The sequence below is a fragment of the Rhopalosiphum maidis genome, chromosome 1, assembly GCF_003676215.2.
Source record: "Rhopalosiphum maidis isolate BTI-1 chromosome 1, ASM367621v3, whole genome shotgun sequence".
Lineage (NCBI taxonomy): Eukaryota > Metazoa > Arthropoda > Insecta > Hemiptera > Aphididae > Rhopalosiphum > Rhopalosiphum maidis.
The window spans coordinates 22,529,928-22,549,703 of NC_040877.1; the positions used below are offsets into that span (position 1 = coordinate 22,529,928).

Consider the following 19,776-nt stretch of genomic DNA (forward strand, 5'->3'; position numbering starts at 1 on the left):
ACTACGTTTAAAACGTTAAAAATAATAATAATAATTTCAATTTATATACTGAAATAAATTATTAACTTTTAACAATTGTCCATTATACAATACTCGTATTTTATGATATTATTTTGATGTTTAAAATAAATGGTAAAAAAGATATACCTACTTTATGACTCCAGTATAATAATACAATATTTATATTTTTAATTCAAACTTGACATATATGAAAATTAAATTAAATATTTATTCAAACATTTTCATAAGTTACCTCTTTCAATCAAATTTCTATCCACTCTAAATAAGTCCATACTAAATTAGTATTTAAATATCTACAGTTATAATAATTTTTTCAAATTGTATTTTGTAACATTTAATATAAATAGGCCATTTTTTTTATTAAATATAAAATTAATTCATTTTATACATTTTTATTACATTTATAAAAGTAAATGTCTTATTTTTGTTAATATATTATTATTTATTATAATATATTAGTATGTATTTTTTTCTACAGTTAAAATTCGCGTGTTTTTTTTTATCTACTTTTAATTTAATGATACATGAGTATATATTTAGTATATTCTCCCTGTTACGCTTTAGTAACTTAAACTATTTGTTCATGGTTGGAACTGAATCTGTTGTATTAGCATAAGAATGATCTAGGGACCTCCAACACAGTGCATACATATTTGATAAAAATAATGTCACGGATTTATGGGTGTGTGGTACATTGTTACAAGGAGGACGTGCGTAATGAAACTTTAGAAGATCAAATAACGGTCATTATGTTAGGCAGCGTTCACTCAATGTAAATCATACAAATGTATTTGTATGTTATGATTTTATGACATTAGGTTTTATCAATTTAATAAGTATTTAATTATAGTACATGTAGGTGTACGTTCGGTTTCGTTTGGTTTATCTGTTTGTCTTAAAATATTATAATTTATATCGTTTTATTTATAACATTTAATAAATTGACTGCACATTTTATCACAACTGTCTTATGTTTATTGTTATTCAACTAATTTTTATTTGCTCAATTAAAGCTTAGATTATTGAGTGTATAACATGTTAAAAAACTTAACTAACTTAGATGTAAGTAGTTTACAAAATTATGTTTATAAGATGAAAAAAACTATCATTTATTAATATTACTATTTAGATTATATTTTAATTTCAGTTAAGATAGTATAGTATATATATTTATAATCGTACTTAAAGTTTTTAATATTGTAAAATTGTTGTATAAACACAAATTAATTTAATAGGTATATTGTACTCTATAGTATTTATATTTTAAATATACTTTTTTTGGTAATTAAAACGTTCACAACGCCTATTTAATAATTTTGCTACATTGGGTTATATACAAGTAATTTATGTGTTCATTAATTTTATATATAATATTATATTTCCTAAATAGTATTACTTAGTTAAATTATATTTGTTCACATTTTTTTTAAATATATAAAGGTAAAACTTATACAATTTGCTATCTTCTAGAGATTTCTCTAAATAATAAAACCTGCACACGTTATGTAACTAAGAAGAGAGATGGCAATAAATCGAATTGTAGGGGCTTGACCGAAATGACGGTAAAGCGACAGGCGCGTGAAATTTGGAACGAATCGTACCCTAGTCTTTTGCACAACGCGCGACCTCCCTACTCACCAATACTCGCGTTGACCGCATTTCTCTTAGAAAGTATTTTACATGTCGCATTTATTTGCCCTCTTATCAAACAGTTAACCTCTCGCTGACTCAAACATATTATGTGTATTTGTTTAATATGTTTCAATGTTTGTATATAGGAAATATAAATATATGAGTAACGTATAATGTTACTCGGTAAGTAGTATGACATATTATAATGATTTCTGAGGATATCAATAATGTATGTCAATGTGTCATACCTTATCATCTCTTATCATTTGTTCATAAATTATTAATTATCATGATTTATAGTATCATATTATAGACTCATAAATATGTAATATGTCTATATGAATATGGTACAGTATAAATAAACGGTATATAATTATACTAAAAGTAAATATTATTTTCAGTAAGTTTTAAAAAAAAGTTAACGTCAAATTTAATTTTTGATATTTATTTTTTAGTTGTCTGAACGCCATTTCATTAGTAAATTGGCAAACTAGTTGATAATATCATATTGTATGCATATTATTATATTATAAATTTTATTGTTTTACATTTTTATGGTTTTTCTTTAATTAATGATTTATTTGTAATTGTGTACTATATGCCGTAATCTTATAAAATTTTTTTAAATTTTTTTTTTCGTGTTCCGGGGTTTATTTATGTTGCAGTAGCGTAGTACCTATAATATATATTTTTAAAGATATCGATCTGAAATTGAGCAATATAGTATGCTTGTAAGACAAATGATTTGAATAATCGTAAATTACACTGTTTAGTCCGATGGAAAATGTAGAATAATGGTGCCCCGTTTAGAGTATTTGTGTCGGGTCGGCCAGGTGCTCTATACCATAAGTCAATGATGACCTCGTTCTCGAAACCGGTGTTAACTAGGTCCGTCTTTCTGTCGAGACACCCACAGCCCTTTTACTTTGTCTGCATCTATTGTGCCCCATAAACATCATTGGTTTTTGCAAATAAATAAAACATATAGCACTAAGCTATTAACGGAAGTATATAAGAATGGATATTAATTTAAAAATAAAATTATTTTTCATGTAACGGTTATATAACAGTAATTTTATTTTATTAACTTTTTGTATACATATATGGCTGATCAAAGCGTACTTTTTCTAATTTCTTTGTAACAAAGACTAACATCAATTATTTTATGATTTTCTTTTTTCGTAAAAAATATATATAATATGTAAAATTATAATTGACAAATCAGGTTGGTGTTAGCTATAATATATTTCCTGGTGTTATTAAATATTTTAAAATTCATTTTTACAGGATGATTAATTTTTCTTTGACTTTCGAAAAGTAATTGGAGAAAACGCATGGTTAAATTTTTTTTGTGTGCACCTGTCTTTTTTAATATAACCGTTATTTTGGTAGACGTTTGAATAAATTCTAAGTAATAAAACTGTCTATGTAGGTTTTTTTTTATTTTGTTCGTCCTTAAGACAACAAAGAGTGGACGGCCGTTGTGTATGACTGGACCCTAATAATGTGCCGAGGTCGTACGGGTCAGAGCAGCTGCTATAAAAGAAGGCTTCAGACGTTCTAAATCATCCGCTGTGTGTGGTGGTAATGGTGGCCTTTGATGAGAAGGATAATATAATATATTTTATTTTTGTCAGGTCAAATTATTGAATACTTTTGTAGCTTCATTTTCAGGAATATATTTATATTATATAAATTATGTTTTCTACAGATATTTATAACAAATGTTGCTTATATTTTTTAATAAAAAATTGAATATCTTAACAATTTATTTTATAATCATTATATACTGTGTCTTAATCCACATATACAACTTATACATTTTTAGGTTTCTTTGAATTTGTTTATCATAGATTAACATAAACAAATTTCCTTCAGTATTTTGGGATGCAAACTCGTTTTTGTTTGACATAAATTAATTAATTCTTCAATTTATGTATTTGAATAGGTATAGGACTTGGGTTTTTTTTTTGTTTATTGTTCGGCTAGTCAAAACACTGGTCATTTTTTACTTTTAATTCCCACAATAAGTACCAACTACCTAAATATCACATATTGTAGAATAAATACATTTATTATGACAATATTTATAAAAAAATGAAAGTTATGTGTTAACTTTAAAATGATTCTGCTCTTTTTGTAAATACTTGAATTTTTTGTATTTTATCAATACAAAGTTTTTGTGGCTGTCAAAATATTGAAAAAATAATTCATTGTTCCTCTAAAGTTAAATAATATCAATAATATCACAGTTTTTTTAAGTGTTTATTATTATTCAAATTTTTAAATATTATACGAAAATATGAAAATCATTTTTTAGTTAAAAGTTTTTATATATTTTTTTAAGTTGTATACATAATTCAATGAAATACAAGATTCCTCGTTAGTTTTTCTTACATAAACTTATTGATACAAACATTTAATTATTTCTATAGAAATTTAAATATTTAAAATATTTAAATATAAAATAACGATTTAAGTTTGGTATCTTGTTAAAATACAAAAAATATTGTCTATAGATTGCATAGGCGTAACTATGGGGCTTCATCCCCCAAGAATTTTTGGCTAAGTGTATGTGCATATAAACATACCTATTAGTATTAACTTTGTTTTTGCCTATAATTTAAAAAAGTATATTGTTTCATTTAAACGAATAATCATTCAAATCAAGTGTAAACACCAAATCAAGAAACCAATAAATAATAATCAAATTAAAAAAAATGTGCTATAGGCCCCCCTAACTTAAAGGACTATAGTTATGCATATGATAGATTGTTTGTTAGATATGGGTAGTTTGTACTTTAAATGAAATATTTTTTTAATTGCTTAACGTTTTTTCTAAAAAAATAATCAATGAACAATTTTAAAGAGACATAAACTTAGTACAGATTTACCTAAGGTAAATGACATTCGATTTACAATTTTTTTTAAATTGTTATTTTGTATAATTTGTTATATATTTAGTAACATCCTAATAAGACACAATTCTTATATAATTTGAAATCCTGTATTACTATTATCCAATATTCCTATTAGGTTTCTATTAGTTTTATAGTGTATTTATATTATTTATTCCATTATATACGATAATTGTATATAATGTTTGGACATTTTTGTGCTCATTGTTTTTAATATTTTAATTTTTAGGTGTTTTGTAAATAACATTATATAATAAGCTACTTTCAAAATTAAAGTATTTAGAAACTTAGGTATGTGAAATTGTTTATCATAAATTATAATGTTTTTTTTAAAAATAATTGTATAATAGTTCAGTTTGGAGAGAGAATTAGAGAGTCTTAATAGGTATTTTATTTAACTTTAACCTAAATACTGACTTGTGATCAACAATTTCTAGTAACCAATTTTGCTATTGATTTTTGAGTGGTTTAGTCGGGATGACAAATTGTACTGTTGTTTTATTATGTCATTGATACCATAATTTATGATTAATTAATAATCCTATTAGAGTTTAATTATATAACTAAACTTAGTTCTTCTCAATACAAATATTAGCTTACACTTAAACATTTTAAGTTATTATTTGTTTTTATAATCATAATGTTTACTGCAAACTTCAAACTATTATAGTATATATATATATATATATATATATATTATAATTTTAAATTAGATCAATAAAATAATATAAATTCGTAAATGTTTAAAAATAATGTATTGCTTACTTTTGAATAAATGATGTACTATTTTTTAAACTTAATCATTTTTTAAAAATAATCTGGCAAGGTAACACATTTATAACTTTGATAGATATTTTATTTCTGGGTCACATTGCAGTTACACATACAGCATATGACTAAGGTGTTTACTGTTGCATGTTATTATAACTCATATTTTATCATCTTATTTGATAAAAATACAACGTATACCTACATATTATATATGTAATAATATACATTATATTCTTTTATTTCTGAAATGTGTTTTTGATTTTTTGTGGGTCGGGATTGATTGATTGTATTGGTTTTATAATGATATAAAACAGGATTTTTTTTTTTATCTGCCTTAGGTATATTATGTTCACGGTTAAAAGTAAAAATAATTCTTCGATCATTAACTTTGAGAATTGTTTCTGGTAGCAATTTGGATCTAGTTGATACTTTTGGGAGTCAATAAAGTAAAACACAATACTTTAAAATGATTGCTTAAAACGGGAATGAACCTAAATCAGTTTTTAACAACATCGAAATATTATAATTTGGAAATGAAGTGTTCAAAGTTCAAATTGCAGACGATTTTTGTTATTTTGTTACAATTTGAAAAACATTATTCACACAGTGGATTAAAACGTATTCTATTTTGTATTTACAATACACATGATATTTTAAAATTATTTGTATAAATATTAATAGTTATTACCACGAAAATATACTTACATCTTTGTACGATTAGTTTGTATTGACTTACAAGTTAGTATCTAGTAATATTATAATAAATAATAATTAATGTATACGATTTTCAGCAAACATTTTAGTTCAGCTTATTTGGATAGTATCGGCATCGTATTACTAATAGCAATACAATTTATTTTATGATTTTTCAACTACAATAATAGTTCTGATATACACGATTAGAATATTTTGAGAATTTTTTTAAGAAACAAGGTTTTTATGTTTTTAATAATACATAGTATAAACGATAAATCTAATAAATGTATTATTATATATTGTAATTTAATGTATATAATTACTATTATATCGGTTTATTTCATTTTTAAAGATTTTATGAAATATCGAATTGAAATAAGTTAAAATAACCTTATGATGTTTTATATTCAAAACTTTTACTTATGAATATTATATTAGTTACTAGTATTAATATTATTACTATTATAATATTTTTTTTTGACACTGTTGTTGGTCCTAGAATATAATACGGATAATAAAAAGATATTAAGTAGTTGCAAACTTTTGAGTATTATAATCGTATACTAGAAATCAGTTAATGCGTTAAAAACAAAGAGGCTGTAATGTTTTTAATCAGAGCTCAAATAAGTGGTGTGAAGAATGTCATGTATTGGTATGGATTACGAATAATGACAGACTTGAAGGAGAGAGGGAATGAAAGAGATGAACACATAAGAGTGAAAGTGAATTTGGATGTCTTTTTCCCATCAGCTAACGGCGTTGAAATGGCTCTGGTCTGGTCTAATGCACAATAAGAAAGACTTATAAACGTTAAACACGAGGCTAACAATAAAGACGATCGAACTTTACAAGGACTTCATTATACACGTGGCAGGAATAAAACACGTGGCAATAGTTTTCTATTTCATGCATATTGTTATTTATATGCGTATACCTATTACCTACTATTATACAGTATAGGTAGGTTTTATACAGGCAAAACATTTAATTATTTGTTTTTAATTTGTGTGCACAATAATTTTATTTAAAAATCTATAATCTAGTCTTATTTTTTGGGGGTAAACATAATCTATTTCTTATTCAGGATTAACTATTGACTAATAATATGTATTGTATGGGTAATTTTAGAAATTGATTATTTATTACTACTTTCGTTAATTTACAGTAGGGCCCCTTTTTCAATGCATTTCAAGTATATATAATTTGTTTCACGTAAGAGAGACTTCAAAGGTAAAATTTTATTTTTTTTTTTTAGTAGAGCCCATAATCGTAAATTGTTGACATTTTTAAGGAACGTCTTGAAAATTACTATTTAAGTGACATTTTAAAAGTTGATTAATTTATTTGTTACAATTGTGATTTAAACATGTATTAATCTTATATTATACAATAATATATTTACCGTTATTATATAGTATATTTGATGTTTTTGTCAAATTTAGTTCGACGTATCTTATTAGCTATTACTAATAGATAAATAAATTACAAATAGCAATATTCATATATTATTAAATATAACTTATAAATATAAAATATACACTAACAGACTGTATCTGCTCAAAATTATTGTTTATCGTGTACAATGATTTATCATTGAATTCAATTTTAACACTTCTATTACAGAGACCTACTCAATGACTAGGTATATTTGAAATCTACTGTACAACAGAGTAACTTCCCTGGTTTGTTATTTAATAGATTGATCAAAGCCAGCGAGAAAATCTTACGGACATGTATTCTATTCATTCATTGACATTTGGATTTGTGTCCTATAATGTACAAGTATCTATAATTTTCCATTGTTTTGAAAATGTTTATCGACTTGCTTCAATGATTGTTTAATATTTTTTCAATCTCAAACAACATAAAGTGATTGATAAAAACTGAAAAATTAAATTAAATTCATAAAATATAAAATATGCAGGTTCTTCATAGTTATGTGTATAATATATAATATATTATTCTTGTTTTATTTTATGAATATTAAATAATATAGTAGGTATACGATTTATGAATTATGATATTATTTTTAATATTGTACAATATTTTATTAGTTTGTTCGTTAGTAGAATATTATAATAATATTATTATTGTAAATTCTATATCTATTGTTAATTTACAATTCTACAGTTTCCACCTGACAAGATGGATATAATAGTAAATTAATTATCACCTATATAGTTTTTAAATATTCTTACATTTGAATTATCTTAACAATTATTTCTGTGGTATTAACAATAAATAAAAAAAGTTGGTTAATGTTTTTGTGCCCAGCAATACGTAGTTGCAGTTGACTAATGGCTGATTTTTTTTATTATTTATGAATATCAAAACTGTGTATTCACTGTATTGTATAAATTATATATTAAAAACACTAAAATAGTTAATCAATTTACTTTAAAGGATAAAGGATTATACCTCTGAAACATATAATATATATATATATAATTATTTAAAAACAAACATTTAAGTTCAAGCATTGAAAATTACATTACAGTTATTTGTTGATTTAGTTGATACTTAAAATATCTCTAATTATTTAGCTCTAGTTTTGTACTTTCTCCAACATGGTGTTTGTTCAATGTAACTTTCTTGAAAATGTAAATAATTTGTTAATCAACGTGTCCAAAGTCCGATTATTCCGTTAAGTATACATTCTATTCTTATTATAAGCTTTGGGGAGGGAAAGGCTTTATTTTTTTTGTCTTTGATTTTGTGAAAGCCGAGCCCGTTGACACAGCTTTCGAAATTAAAAGAAAGGCGGCCAGGGCAGATGTTACGAAATACCCGGCAGTGAGTACACCAAACCGCCACCGCCGACGCCCGATGGATAGGTACACACCAGAGAGAGTTCTGGCGCACACGTTACCCAGCATCTAGGTTAGAATAATGCGGTTAAACTTCCGCCTCCATCAACGCTGAACAAAATCGCAACAATAGACGAAAATAAATAGCTGTTCGCGCATTATTTGAGCAGAACATGATTTTCACATTGCATTGCCGTTCTCAATTCTATGTCTATCTTTAGTAAAAACACTTCCTTTTAAATTGCCATAATTTTTATCGTTTCTGATCTTACCTTGTCATTTACATTAAAACGATAAATGCGTTTCATTCTGGGTTCAGGCAGAAATATCATTTGAGTACAAACATTTTTAATAAGAAGTCATTTTTGTAATCAAATATGTACTGTAAGTCTGTAACATACACATTAACTATAAATTATTATTAAAAAAAAACCAGTTTTATGTTTTAACAACTAAAATACCAAATGCACATCTTTGTTGTATAGATTAAATTGATAAAAAAATTATTTAGATTAAATAACTTTATGAAATGAAATTATGTCATCGTATATTGTATAAATTGCATACCTAAATGTATATAAATAATATGTACTGAATGTTAAGTGCGTTTTCTATATATATATACTATCTAACACGAATCGTTATAAAATATTATAGAACATTGATATTTTCATGGTTTTACACATTTGACCCAAGGTATGTAGGATGTCTCAATATTGTGTTGATAAACACTATACGTAATATGATGGACGTATCAATTGTGTTTCATTGTAATGAATGTTATGGCTTACTAGAAATAGATAAACATAATTTTATGTTATATATTATGCTTAATAACAGCTGCAGTGTATTATAGTTTTTGTTTTCAATATTGACTCACATATCATGTTTATAAAATAAGGTAATATTAGTAGATATATAAAACGCGTGTATATCTGTTGTACTAACAAGCTCTTCGATACGCCCACCATATTTTTAGTGGCCTGAAAGCGTTCGGGTGAATGGGAAAGTCGAGAAAACGTCCGATTTCTACAGCAGCTTCATTTCTGGCGTCATTATCGTAAAACACTATGGTACATTTCTCTGTAAAATATATGTATGAAACTCTCACCGACTATCATTGTTGTACAATATATTTCTCCATTAGAAAGCAATAATTCAAAATTATATATTATTGACCTTTCAATACCTTACATACTTCAAAATTTTTTAGGTAGAAATAAAGTTATTTAATCATTTTATAAATTGTATAAAGTATTGTGTTTGAAATGAAGGAGCGAATCATAATAAACAATAAATCATTTAATTATAATTTATTTGATAATCAATAGTAAGTATTATGATTGCTGAATTTAAGAGTTTTTAAAAAAGTAACTGCAACTAACAAAGACGCAGTTGTTAATAGATTTGTAATAACCAGTCCTTGACAAATTTACCTTATCAATTGTATTATACAAGCCATCCAATAATATAGCTAACAATATTAGGATCACTAATAACTTAATCGCCAAATAATAAATTTGATTTAATAATACATAATACATAATATAATATAACATAATTATTATTCAGTTTTGATTATTTTATACGTTAGATAAACTTTATTAAAATTATAAAAATAAAAGTTATAATGTTAGAATTTAATTGCATTTATTATTGCATTATTATATCTATTTTAAATTGTATTTGTATTATTTAAAATACTAAAATATAATATTAAATAATAATTTTAATCTTAATATTTTTAAATATAAAACTTAATAAGTTCTAGGTAATTAACTGTTCTTCTTATCATGAAATATTGACAATGTGTAATAAGGTATTAGAAATTTAGAATAAAATAAGTAAATTTGAGTCTTACATAATATTATAAATTATAATTAATTCTAAATTGTTCAACTTTGATGTAATATATATAGAAAATATTTGAAGAATTCAATATTTAGAAACCAAGGAAATGTAGTATAATTGTTTTCTAATGAGAAGGTCCCATTAAATTACAATTAAAAAGATTGTATAATTAATTAAACATTAAAAAATGCTCTTTACGATTAAGTCTATTAATTTTAAGTATGTGTTTCGTGTTTTATTATCTATAACTATTTATTTGATGTTTTGCTATTTAAAATACAAAACAAATTTAGTATATTTTTATTTATTAAATGTGATCTTGAAGTATAAGTCAAAGTTTAAGTTTGGATATTGGTCGCCTTCCTACTTATAGCCCTGAGAATAATCTATCTGAAAATAAATATATGTAGAGTATATAGGTACGAGTTTATAATATGTATAATATTGGAAAGTGTTTGTCCCCGTAGCAGCAGGAAACACCTTCAACCTTCATATGTTTAACTCTTCCTCGGTTTGGAGGTCTCTTTAGTTATCTGTATTTATTATAGCATAATAAATCTCTCTAGGCCACTTTCTAAGGATCTAAAACAATATAACATATAACATCTTAAACATTAACAAAAGTACAAATGGCTTTAGAAAATGTTCTGTATTATAACAACTAAAACGCTTTCCAACCTAAATTATACTATATCATCACAACAATCATATTGAACCAGAAAAAAAATAGTTTTATCGATTTTGAACCTATAACAAATATGTAGTACTTAAAATTTAACAAACATATTGTGATACCTACATCATATATGTTGCATTTGCAGCTATAAAATATTATGTTTGCGAGAAACCTTGACCTAGTTACTAAATTATAATTTGGACCACATGTGCTCCATTTTTTTAATGGAAAACCAAAAAAAAAAAATTAATGTTTTAAAACTTTTTTATGTAAATGTATATACATATATACATGTATACACATATATACTTATTAACATATACATATTATATATACCTACATTTATATAATTGATATATAACTGTATAAGTTTCAACGTAATAATTAATGTAAGTATTTTATTTTTTACAGAACACTACTAGATTTTGATTTGACATTTATCTCCCCATCATGTCGTAAGTCGTAATGTTTTATTTAACTTGTATTTTAATAGTAAACTTACTAAAATATTTTTAATGTACATCTTAACAGTTTATACTCTTGAAAAATAAACAACCTTACTAATATATCAACTTCTTGATTGATTTTAAAGTCTAATAATTTATAAAAATTACCAGATATTATTAAAATGTTTTTTATTCATTTTTTAACCTAATTTTTTGTTGCTAAACAATACTATGTTTCTGGTTCGTGTAGTATTATAGTTGATTTAACATTAGCACGCGTAACCGTTGTTACGTAAGTACTCGTGAAATTGTGTCGATCTCTTTTGGAGAAAGAGACAGGTGAAAGGGGTCTGAAGTTTTTCTTTTGAATTTTTTTGTTCTTATGTACTTTCACAGGGTGCTCAAATATAAGATAACATTTTATCTGTTTCTTGAACATTGAATTGGCATTTGAAATATATATTTTAAGTAGACTTAAAATTTAATACGTTTTGTATATATTGAATAATTTATATTATATAGTCTAAATTATAATTGTGCATTATTATAATATAGTATTTGAAGCTAATTGATCTGTCTACGTTATTAATTTATCATGTTATACATGGCGTGTTTTCAAAAATATTATCCTTCGCTAGCGCTATGCCTTTGCTATTATTATAAGCCATAAAACTTAACTACGAATCATTAAAAATAAAAATGATAAAGAGAGCCTGTTGTACAGACGTGCCAAGGACTCCGTGGTATCAGTAGAGGAGTTGACGTTTCTGACATCATATCAGGGCCAGACCGATAAAATAACGTTGAAAATATCTATATAATACTTAGTACTATGGTAAGTACTTACCATAACAAAGTATAATTTGTTGGAAAGTTTTAGATAAACATTTTATGGTGTTAAAATATAAAATATTATATCCCAATAACTTATTCTTTGCGATATATTTTGCTGTCCATTATATCGACGCGCATCTTATTAATATTTTATATTAAAGAGATATAATTTTATTTATAATATTCAATGAGCAGTCACCTTCGAAAAATAATAATAATCACGTTTCACGTACGTAGTTTATGTTTATCTCTGTAATTTAGTATGTTATCACTTATAGACTTTTCAAGTTTTTAGTGAAAAAAAATAGGTTATAGTATGATAATTTAACGTATACCACTTAATAATAATAATAAAAAAAAAAAACAATTTTTTTAAGTTTTTGTTAATTGCTTAAAATTTATGATCATCCCCCCCAATCGATATCTTAATCCGTTTATGACTAAATTATTCATATGAACAATATTTTACATAATTTGCAAATTTTACTTCTTATTAAGAATATCAAGACATTAAAAGAAGATAATATTTTAGATATTTAAAAAATATGCTTAATTTTTTTTTTGTTATGATGTTATACTGAGTTATTACTAAGTTGTTCTAAGTAAATTGCAAATTTACACATTTTTCCAATTTTCTCCATTCAAAACGTGATATGTCGATGATACATTATAGTATAGTATAGGAGGTTAACATTATGGCTGGCAGCTGCGTTAAAATTAGCAGGTCCGGAATCGGCTGACGGTGATCTGTGCCACCGCCCGTTCTAACCTAGAATTCTATATATTATTATTGTTTAAATATACGATGATTTGTGCAAAGCGTCCTCGTTTAATAGTAGCCGGGTTACCGAGACAATAAGGTGTCCAACTTAGACGTTTTTCATAAAGCAGTCAGAAATGATAAAAAATAAAAAAAATATGTAAAAGTACTTATATTATATCTTTAAAAATAACTTGATTTAAATCTATAGATTTTAAAATTTAAAGCTTAAATTACTTTTCAACAAATATAATATACATGATTAATGGTCAATTTTTATGGTTTATTATTAATATTTTGAATCTAAATATTTTAACAGTCAATAAAATATAAAAAGTGATCTCAGTATTAAATATATCTTGTATAATGTACAGTATAATATATGGCTTACGAGGATATGTATATATATACATACATATTTAAAATGGCGGGGTGTAATGGAATTTAATTTCTAGCATAGACATAAGATTTAATTTCTCTGACCTATATTTTTATTAGTCCAATATTATTATTAATTATCAATTAAGTGTTTCATGTTTAATAATAAATTAAAAGATAACGCTTTGCAATATTAAAGTAAATATCATGACCTAATGCAATATATTTAAAAAAATAAACTAATTTACGTTTAATTGAATTTTATCTGTTGCATTAATCAAGTTTGAATAGTATAATATTCTCAGATGAACTAGAAAATATAATTTGAATAGCATAAATATTATTGTGCTACATATAATAATAGTTATTTATTAGAAATCTACATAATATATTTTAGGTTATATTATAGAAAAACTTCATAATAGAAATAGTTATTAGGTATATTTATTCTAAAAAAGAAACTCCGCTTATATTTTCATTTGAAAAACATTTTATACTTGAATTTTTAATTTATCTATTGCTTCAAACTAAATTGTACATTTTTATAGAAATAAGTATATCGCATATAGGATTTTAAATGAATAACATATGTTACATCATGATTTTTTTTTTAAATTTTATCGCATTAGTTTGGCGACTTATTACATAATTATGATCGCGTAGTTTCTGATTCTATTCTACTTTCAGGTAAGTAAAAAATATTTAATATACTCAGTGAAAAACATAAACATATTATTTTATAAACTATTTCTAAAATCACTCTTTAGCTGTAATTATAAAATAATATAGTATAGAATAAAATTTAAGCTTTAAAATTAGATTTTTTCTTAAAAAGTGTATGGATAATACTATAATAATGGGTATTCGTATTGCACAAATTTTGCAATAGCAGATAATATTTTCATTATTATATTAATTTAACATTATATTTAAATTTTATATGTAATATAACTATAATATAATATCAAATTATTCTAACTTTATTTTGACATTCCAAAACTAATGCATATTATAAATTATCAACACAAATCAACGTAAACATTTTAAATTAAAATGCTATTTACTATATTTATGATTATTAACATTATTGGCTTTGAAATATTGACTTTCACCTAGCATTTTTCTTAGGATTAGAACAAAATATAATTATAATTATATTTTATAAAGACTTTTTGAATTTAAAATGATTGTTAACAATTATTTAAAATTAATCGTGTATACTATTAATTACTAACATTAATGTTGGCGCTTAAAATACTTCAAATCCCTCTCAAATAGTAGTGAATTTCTTGGATAAACACTTTTAATTTTAAAATTTAGAAATACATGTGGGTGTTGTACTCAAATTCTTCTTTCTTATAACTTTCGACTTTATAGTTTCTGAATAATGATGAATTTTGAAGTATAGTATTTAAAATTTAAATTGTATATGTGTTATAATGAGTAAATAGGTAGCGCATTATTTGTTTTAAAAATTAAATATTTAAACTATAAAAATCTTAAAAACATGTATGTATATTATTAAATCTATGTATTATATTATTATAAATTATATAACTTCATACAGTTATTGTACGCATTATAAATTATTATTGTACTTGTACGCACTGCTTTATAGTAATCCCCTCTGAAAACGCTAACCTCGTGCCACTCGATGGTATTCACTTCGTCTGTTTCATTCCGTTCCAGCCCGGTGTGGTGTCCGCTGGCTTGTGCGATTTTGTCAAAAAACGTGTCGTATTTGTATAGTCGGGGCAAAGGTTATCTTTGTTTAACTTATAATATTATTTCCAAACAAAATTTTTATTTTTTATATATAATTTTTGTAACAGTGCCAAATGTTAAGTTTTTCATAACTTAAAAAGTGAAAAAATATAGTGAAATATTCTTGATTTTTTTTATACAAGTAGGTAAAGTGGCTGTGCCAAAAGTGGATTACTCAAAAGTTAAATTGAACATAAACATTGATACATGTTTTAGGATGGCTTTAGCAAGGTGAGTTTAGTTATTATTGATTTTTAGTTATGAACATAAGGTATGTTTTATTGCTCTTTATTTTGGGCACTATAGACTTCAATACTTTAATAATATATAAGTATTTATATGAATCGTATTCATGCATTTGCACAGCCCTTTAATTTTGACTACTGTAATCAAAATATATTTATTTTAATTTATACAATTGACGTACGACTCATACAAGTATACAACAAACACAATCAAGAGTTGTAATGATACAATGTCATAGCCAAGGTTGCCCTTGAGTCTCCTCCAATATCTATATAACGATCAACTTTTTTAAAGTAGTTTTTACACGTTTGATAATTTTAGTTGTTTTATAAAATGTGATTGAACACGAAGTTTGAAAATTACATTTATCACAGTATATTTCATTTCGAGGCTAATTTTTATTTATAAGTGGTGTCTCTTACTCTATTTATGACTTAAATGTCTATTGATTTTATTAAGTACATTTTTGGCTTGGAAAATACTGTTTTGGTTGACTCGTTTTGTATTTTATAATTAAAATTAATCTTTCGATTGAAAATAGTAAACTAATGTCTTACTGCGCTTATTAAAATATTAAATGTTGTATTTAATCAAAAAATGTTTTTAGTCACTATTTTCATTTATAAAATCATTTCAAATATATTTTTACTAAATTAATTACTTATAACAACTTTGATATTAATAAATTATAAATGAATACTTATATTTTTAGTTCTGAATATTGTTATTTTATTATTGATTTTAAAATCTAAATAATCTTATTTTTATCAAAATACAAAATTATCTATTTATTATTTATGTTGTATTTTGTCTTTACTATTAATTTTAAAATGCATAGATTACAATACTAATAACATTGAAACATTTCTCATTTACAACTATGATAAACTTGGTCGGAATCGCAATCATTATCAAGGTTACATATTGGCCTCTAATTTACGTCATACCATACGACCCCTTCCCACACAGATAATTTGTAGGAAACATTTGAGATACACTAAAGTCTAAATATTGCTTAAGTTCGTAAATTTCACAATATTAATAATAAATACATGGGTATTCCTATCCGGGAGAACGTATCTTTAAATCTGTACTAATGCATTATATTATTTACAAATTTAAATCTTTATGATAAGAATTTTTATTTTTTATCGAAACGAGCGTATTATATATCGTTTTGGCTGTAAGTTAGTGATAGTTATTTTTATTTCGTGTATAAGCTGTAGCGCTTTACTGAAAGTTTCATTCTCACGGGGTGGTTAGAGAAGTGTAATAATTCATTACTGGAAATGAGGTCACGGCCGGATATAACACACCCTTTATAATATATTTTATAGATATACGTTTTGTTAAAATTATTTTTGTAGATTTAGTAATAAATATTTATCGATAACTTTTTTTAATTTACTTGTCATTGTAATTAATTTAATATATTTCTTGACTAATTAATAGTTGTTTAGAAAAAATATACATTTTGTTTAAATATCTATGCTTTTATAAATTGTTTAATGTTTACATTGGATTTTATTTGTTACTTTGGTTATACCAAATAAGATTAGTTATGATGAGGTTAAATTTAAACAGTGTCTGTCTGGAGGCCACTGAAGTTCGTTAGTCATAACTTATAGATATTAATATTTAATTATTTACTGCAAATGTTTCGTTTTCATTACATTAATTACAATTTATCGACATGATCAAACAATAGTAGGTACCATATAAATATTTAAAAGATTATTTCAAACTTTACAAATAAAAATCTGTGTTCTATAAAATTAAATTGAATTTCGTTCGGTCAAATTTGTTGAGCAGAGGTTGGGTTATTGCAGGAAGAATTACACCTAGCAAGGACGACCGGTGCGTCCCAAGCAATGTCATCTTACTACAAGGCCGGTCTGTTGCTAACAAATGAAAAATCTATGCTTATATTTTATATACAAGGTGTTCCATCCTAAAGCTGAATTTAATCATTTTGCAAATAATAATTATTCCAAATTTTTGAAATATATGATATATATATTTTTATATTTGAATTAACAAACGTACTAAGAATATCACATTATTTACTGAGATAAACATAACTTATATACCTAAATATTTTTTCGGTTGAATGAATATCATAATTAATTAGGTGTATTTTTAATTTTATTATTTTTAGACTAGTTTTTATATCAATTTAAATTTTATATGAAATAATACTATATAGATAAAATAGTGAAATAGACATTACAACTTATATTATTATATAAAAAAAATTGATAGTTAAAAAACATGTTGGATCTTAAGTGAAAAAAATTATCAAGTATGTATAATAGGTATCCAATAAATTAGTACGTACAATTAATATTACTTTAATCAGATTCTTTTTTAGTTGTTTCAAAATGTGAATTAAAAGAATATATGTTTTATATTTTTCATTTATTAAATATTAAATTGAATTTTTAATAAAATAATAATCATGCCTTTATAGATACATATGGCAGGTGGTATAAATATTAATAATTCAATTACAAACAATGATTCACACTATTAAAAATATATCATTGTCTTTCTGGAAATTTAATAATAATAATTATATATATATATATATATATATATATTTACTATTTTAAAAATTCCTCGTATTTTTCTATGCTAATACTTTTTAAATTGTACAATTTTTGACATAACAATGTTTTTATGAAAATTATATTTTTATGTATTACCTTTAATTATATTTTTATGAATAGAAAATAAGAACAGTACTTAACGGATTTTTATTATATTACTGACAAACAAAACACTGTTTTTAACGATTTAGGATTGTGTTTCAAAATCACAGCCCTCATAAAATTCTTACTTAATCTTGGGTGTGTAGATTGACGAGGGCTGAACTGCTGAAGTACTGAAGGGACAAACGACCCTTTTGGGGTTGAACCCGCCTAAATAATAATTCTAAACGTTGTGAAAATAAGTATATATATATTCGCGTCTGCAGTATTTGGTCCGATAGGGTTGGATGAAAATAGTGGGGATTTTCATTATTGTATAGGTGGGATAATATATGATGAATTTCTATTACTATGTTATTTATTTTATTAAAGAAAATACTTATTTGTCACATAGTTATACAATACATTATACTCATTTAAATTAATACAAATGAAAATGAAAATTTTAAATACCTACCAAAAATGAATGAGATTAATATTGTGTACAAAAAACAAAATAACACATCTGAAATACATTCAAAGTACAGTTTATTTGTCAAATATTTTTCGAATTATTAATTTAGCTAAGAAATGTGTATAATTTTGTTAAATTGTTGAATGGTTTAATAAAAATATATTATATTGGAAATGTAGCTATACATAATAAACAATTATTGCATTTTGGATAAAAATTACTATTATGTACGTATTTCATTCGTGTTGTAACCGCACCGTACATGTGGCACAAGGATCTGTCCTACTTATAGATCTCTGATTTGTCATCTGCTCACAACACCCACACATTCTGATACTACTATTATAATGCGTCGGAACATCGTCCCTTATTCTTTTGACAAAAATATCAGACAAGTAAGGGGCTTTTTTCATTATAATTTTTCTTTTATGGCTTCAATTCTCCTACAGTATTGCAGTGTTCCGACTGCTCCGAGACTAACATAAATTCACCTTTTGTACAAAAAAATATAAATTGAATAACTTGCTTTGGGGATCAGGTGAACCAAGCCACAGCAGGTAGTTGGTTGCTTAACGTGCATTCTTACATATGTGTTTAGTATCAGAGTTGGTTTCATTTTATACAGTTGTGCGAGTGTATGAGTCGTAAAGTGTTATTAAATTATGAAATTTCATAGTATTCAAGTATTGAATGATAATTATTCTATGGCTCTATTCAGGTAAATTATATAAGTAATTATGGCTATTAAGTTATTGTGTTTTAGATATATACTGTTATATTAGATTTGATTAAATATAATATATCTGTTACT

General features: G+C 24.5%; 1 protein-coding gene across 4 annotated transcripts in view; it reads left to right on the plus strand.

Moving 5' to 3' along the window:
* The window catches only part of LOC113550710 (protein roadkill), a 42,873-nt gene that overhangs the window by 7,230 nt on the left and 15,867 nt on the right, over nucleotides 1-19,776 (plus strand). For 2 of the 4 annotated variants that reach the window (XM_026952719.1, XM_026952721.1), the window contains exon 1: nucleotides 15,456-15,785. The exons of 1 other annotated variant lie outside the window; for it this stretch is intronic. In XM_026952719.1, coding sequence (XP_026808520.1) covers nucleotides 15,772-15,785 — 14 coding nt within the window. In that variant the 5' untranslated portion in view covers nucleotides 15,456-15,771. Of the gene's footprint in view, nucleotides 1-11,783; nucleotides 11,828-15,455; nucleotides 15,786-19,776 lie in introns of those variants that run through there. One more of the 4 variants, XM_026952720.1, reaches the window with a different exon arrangement.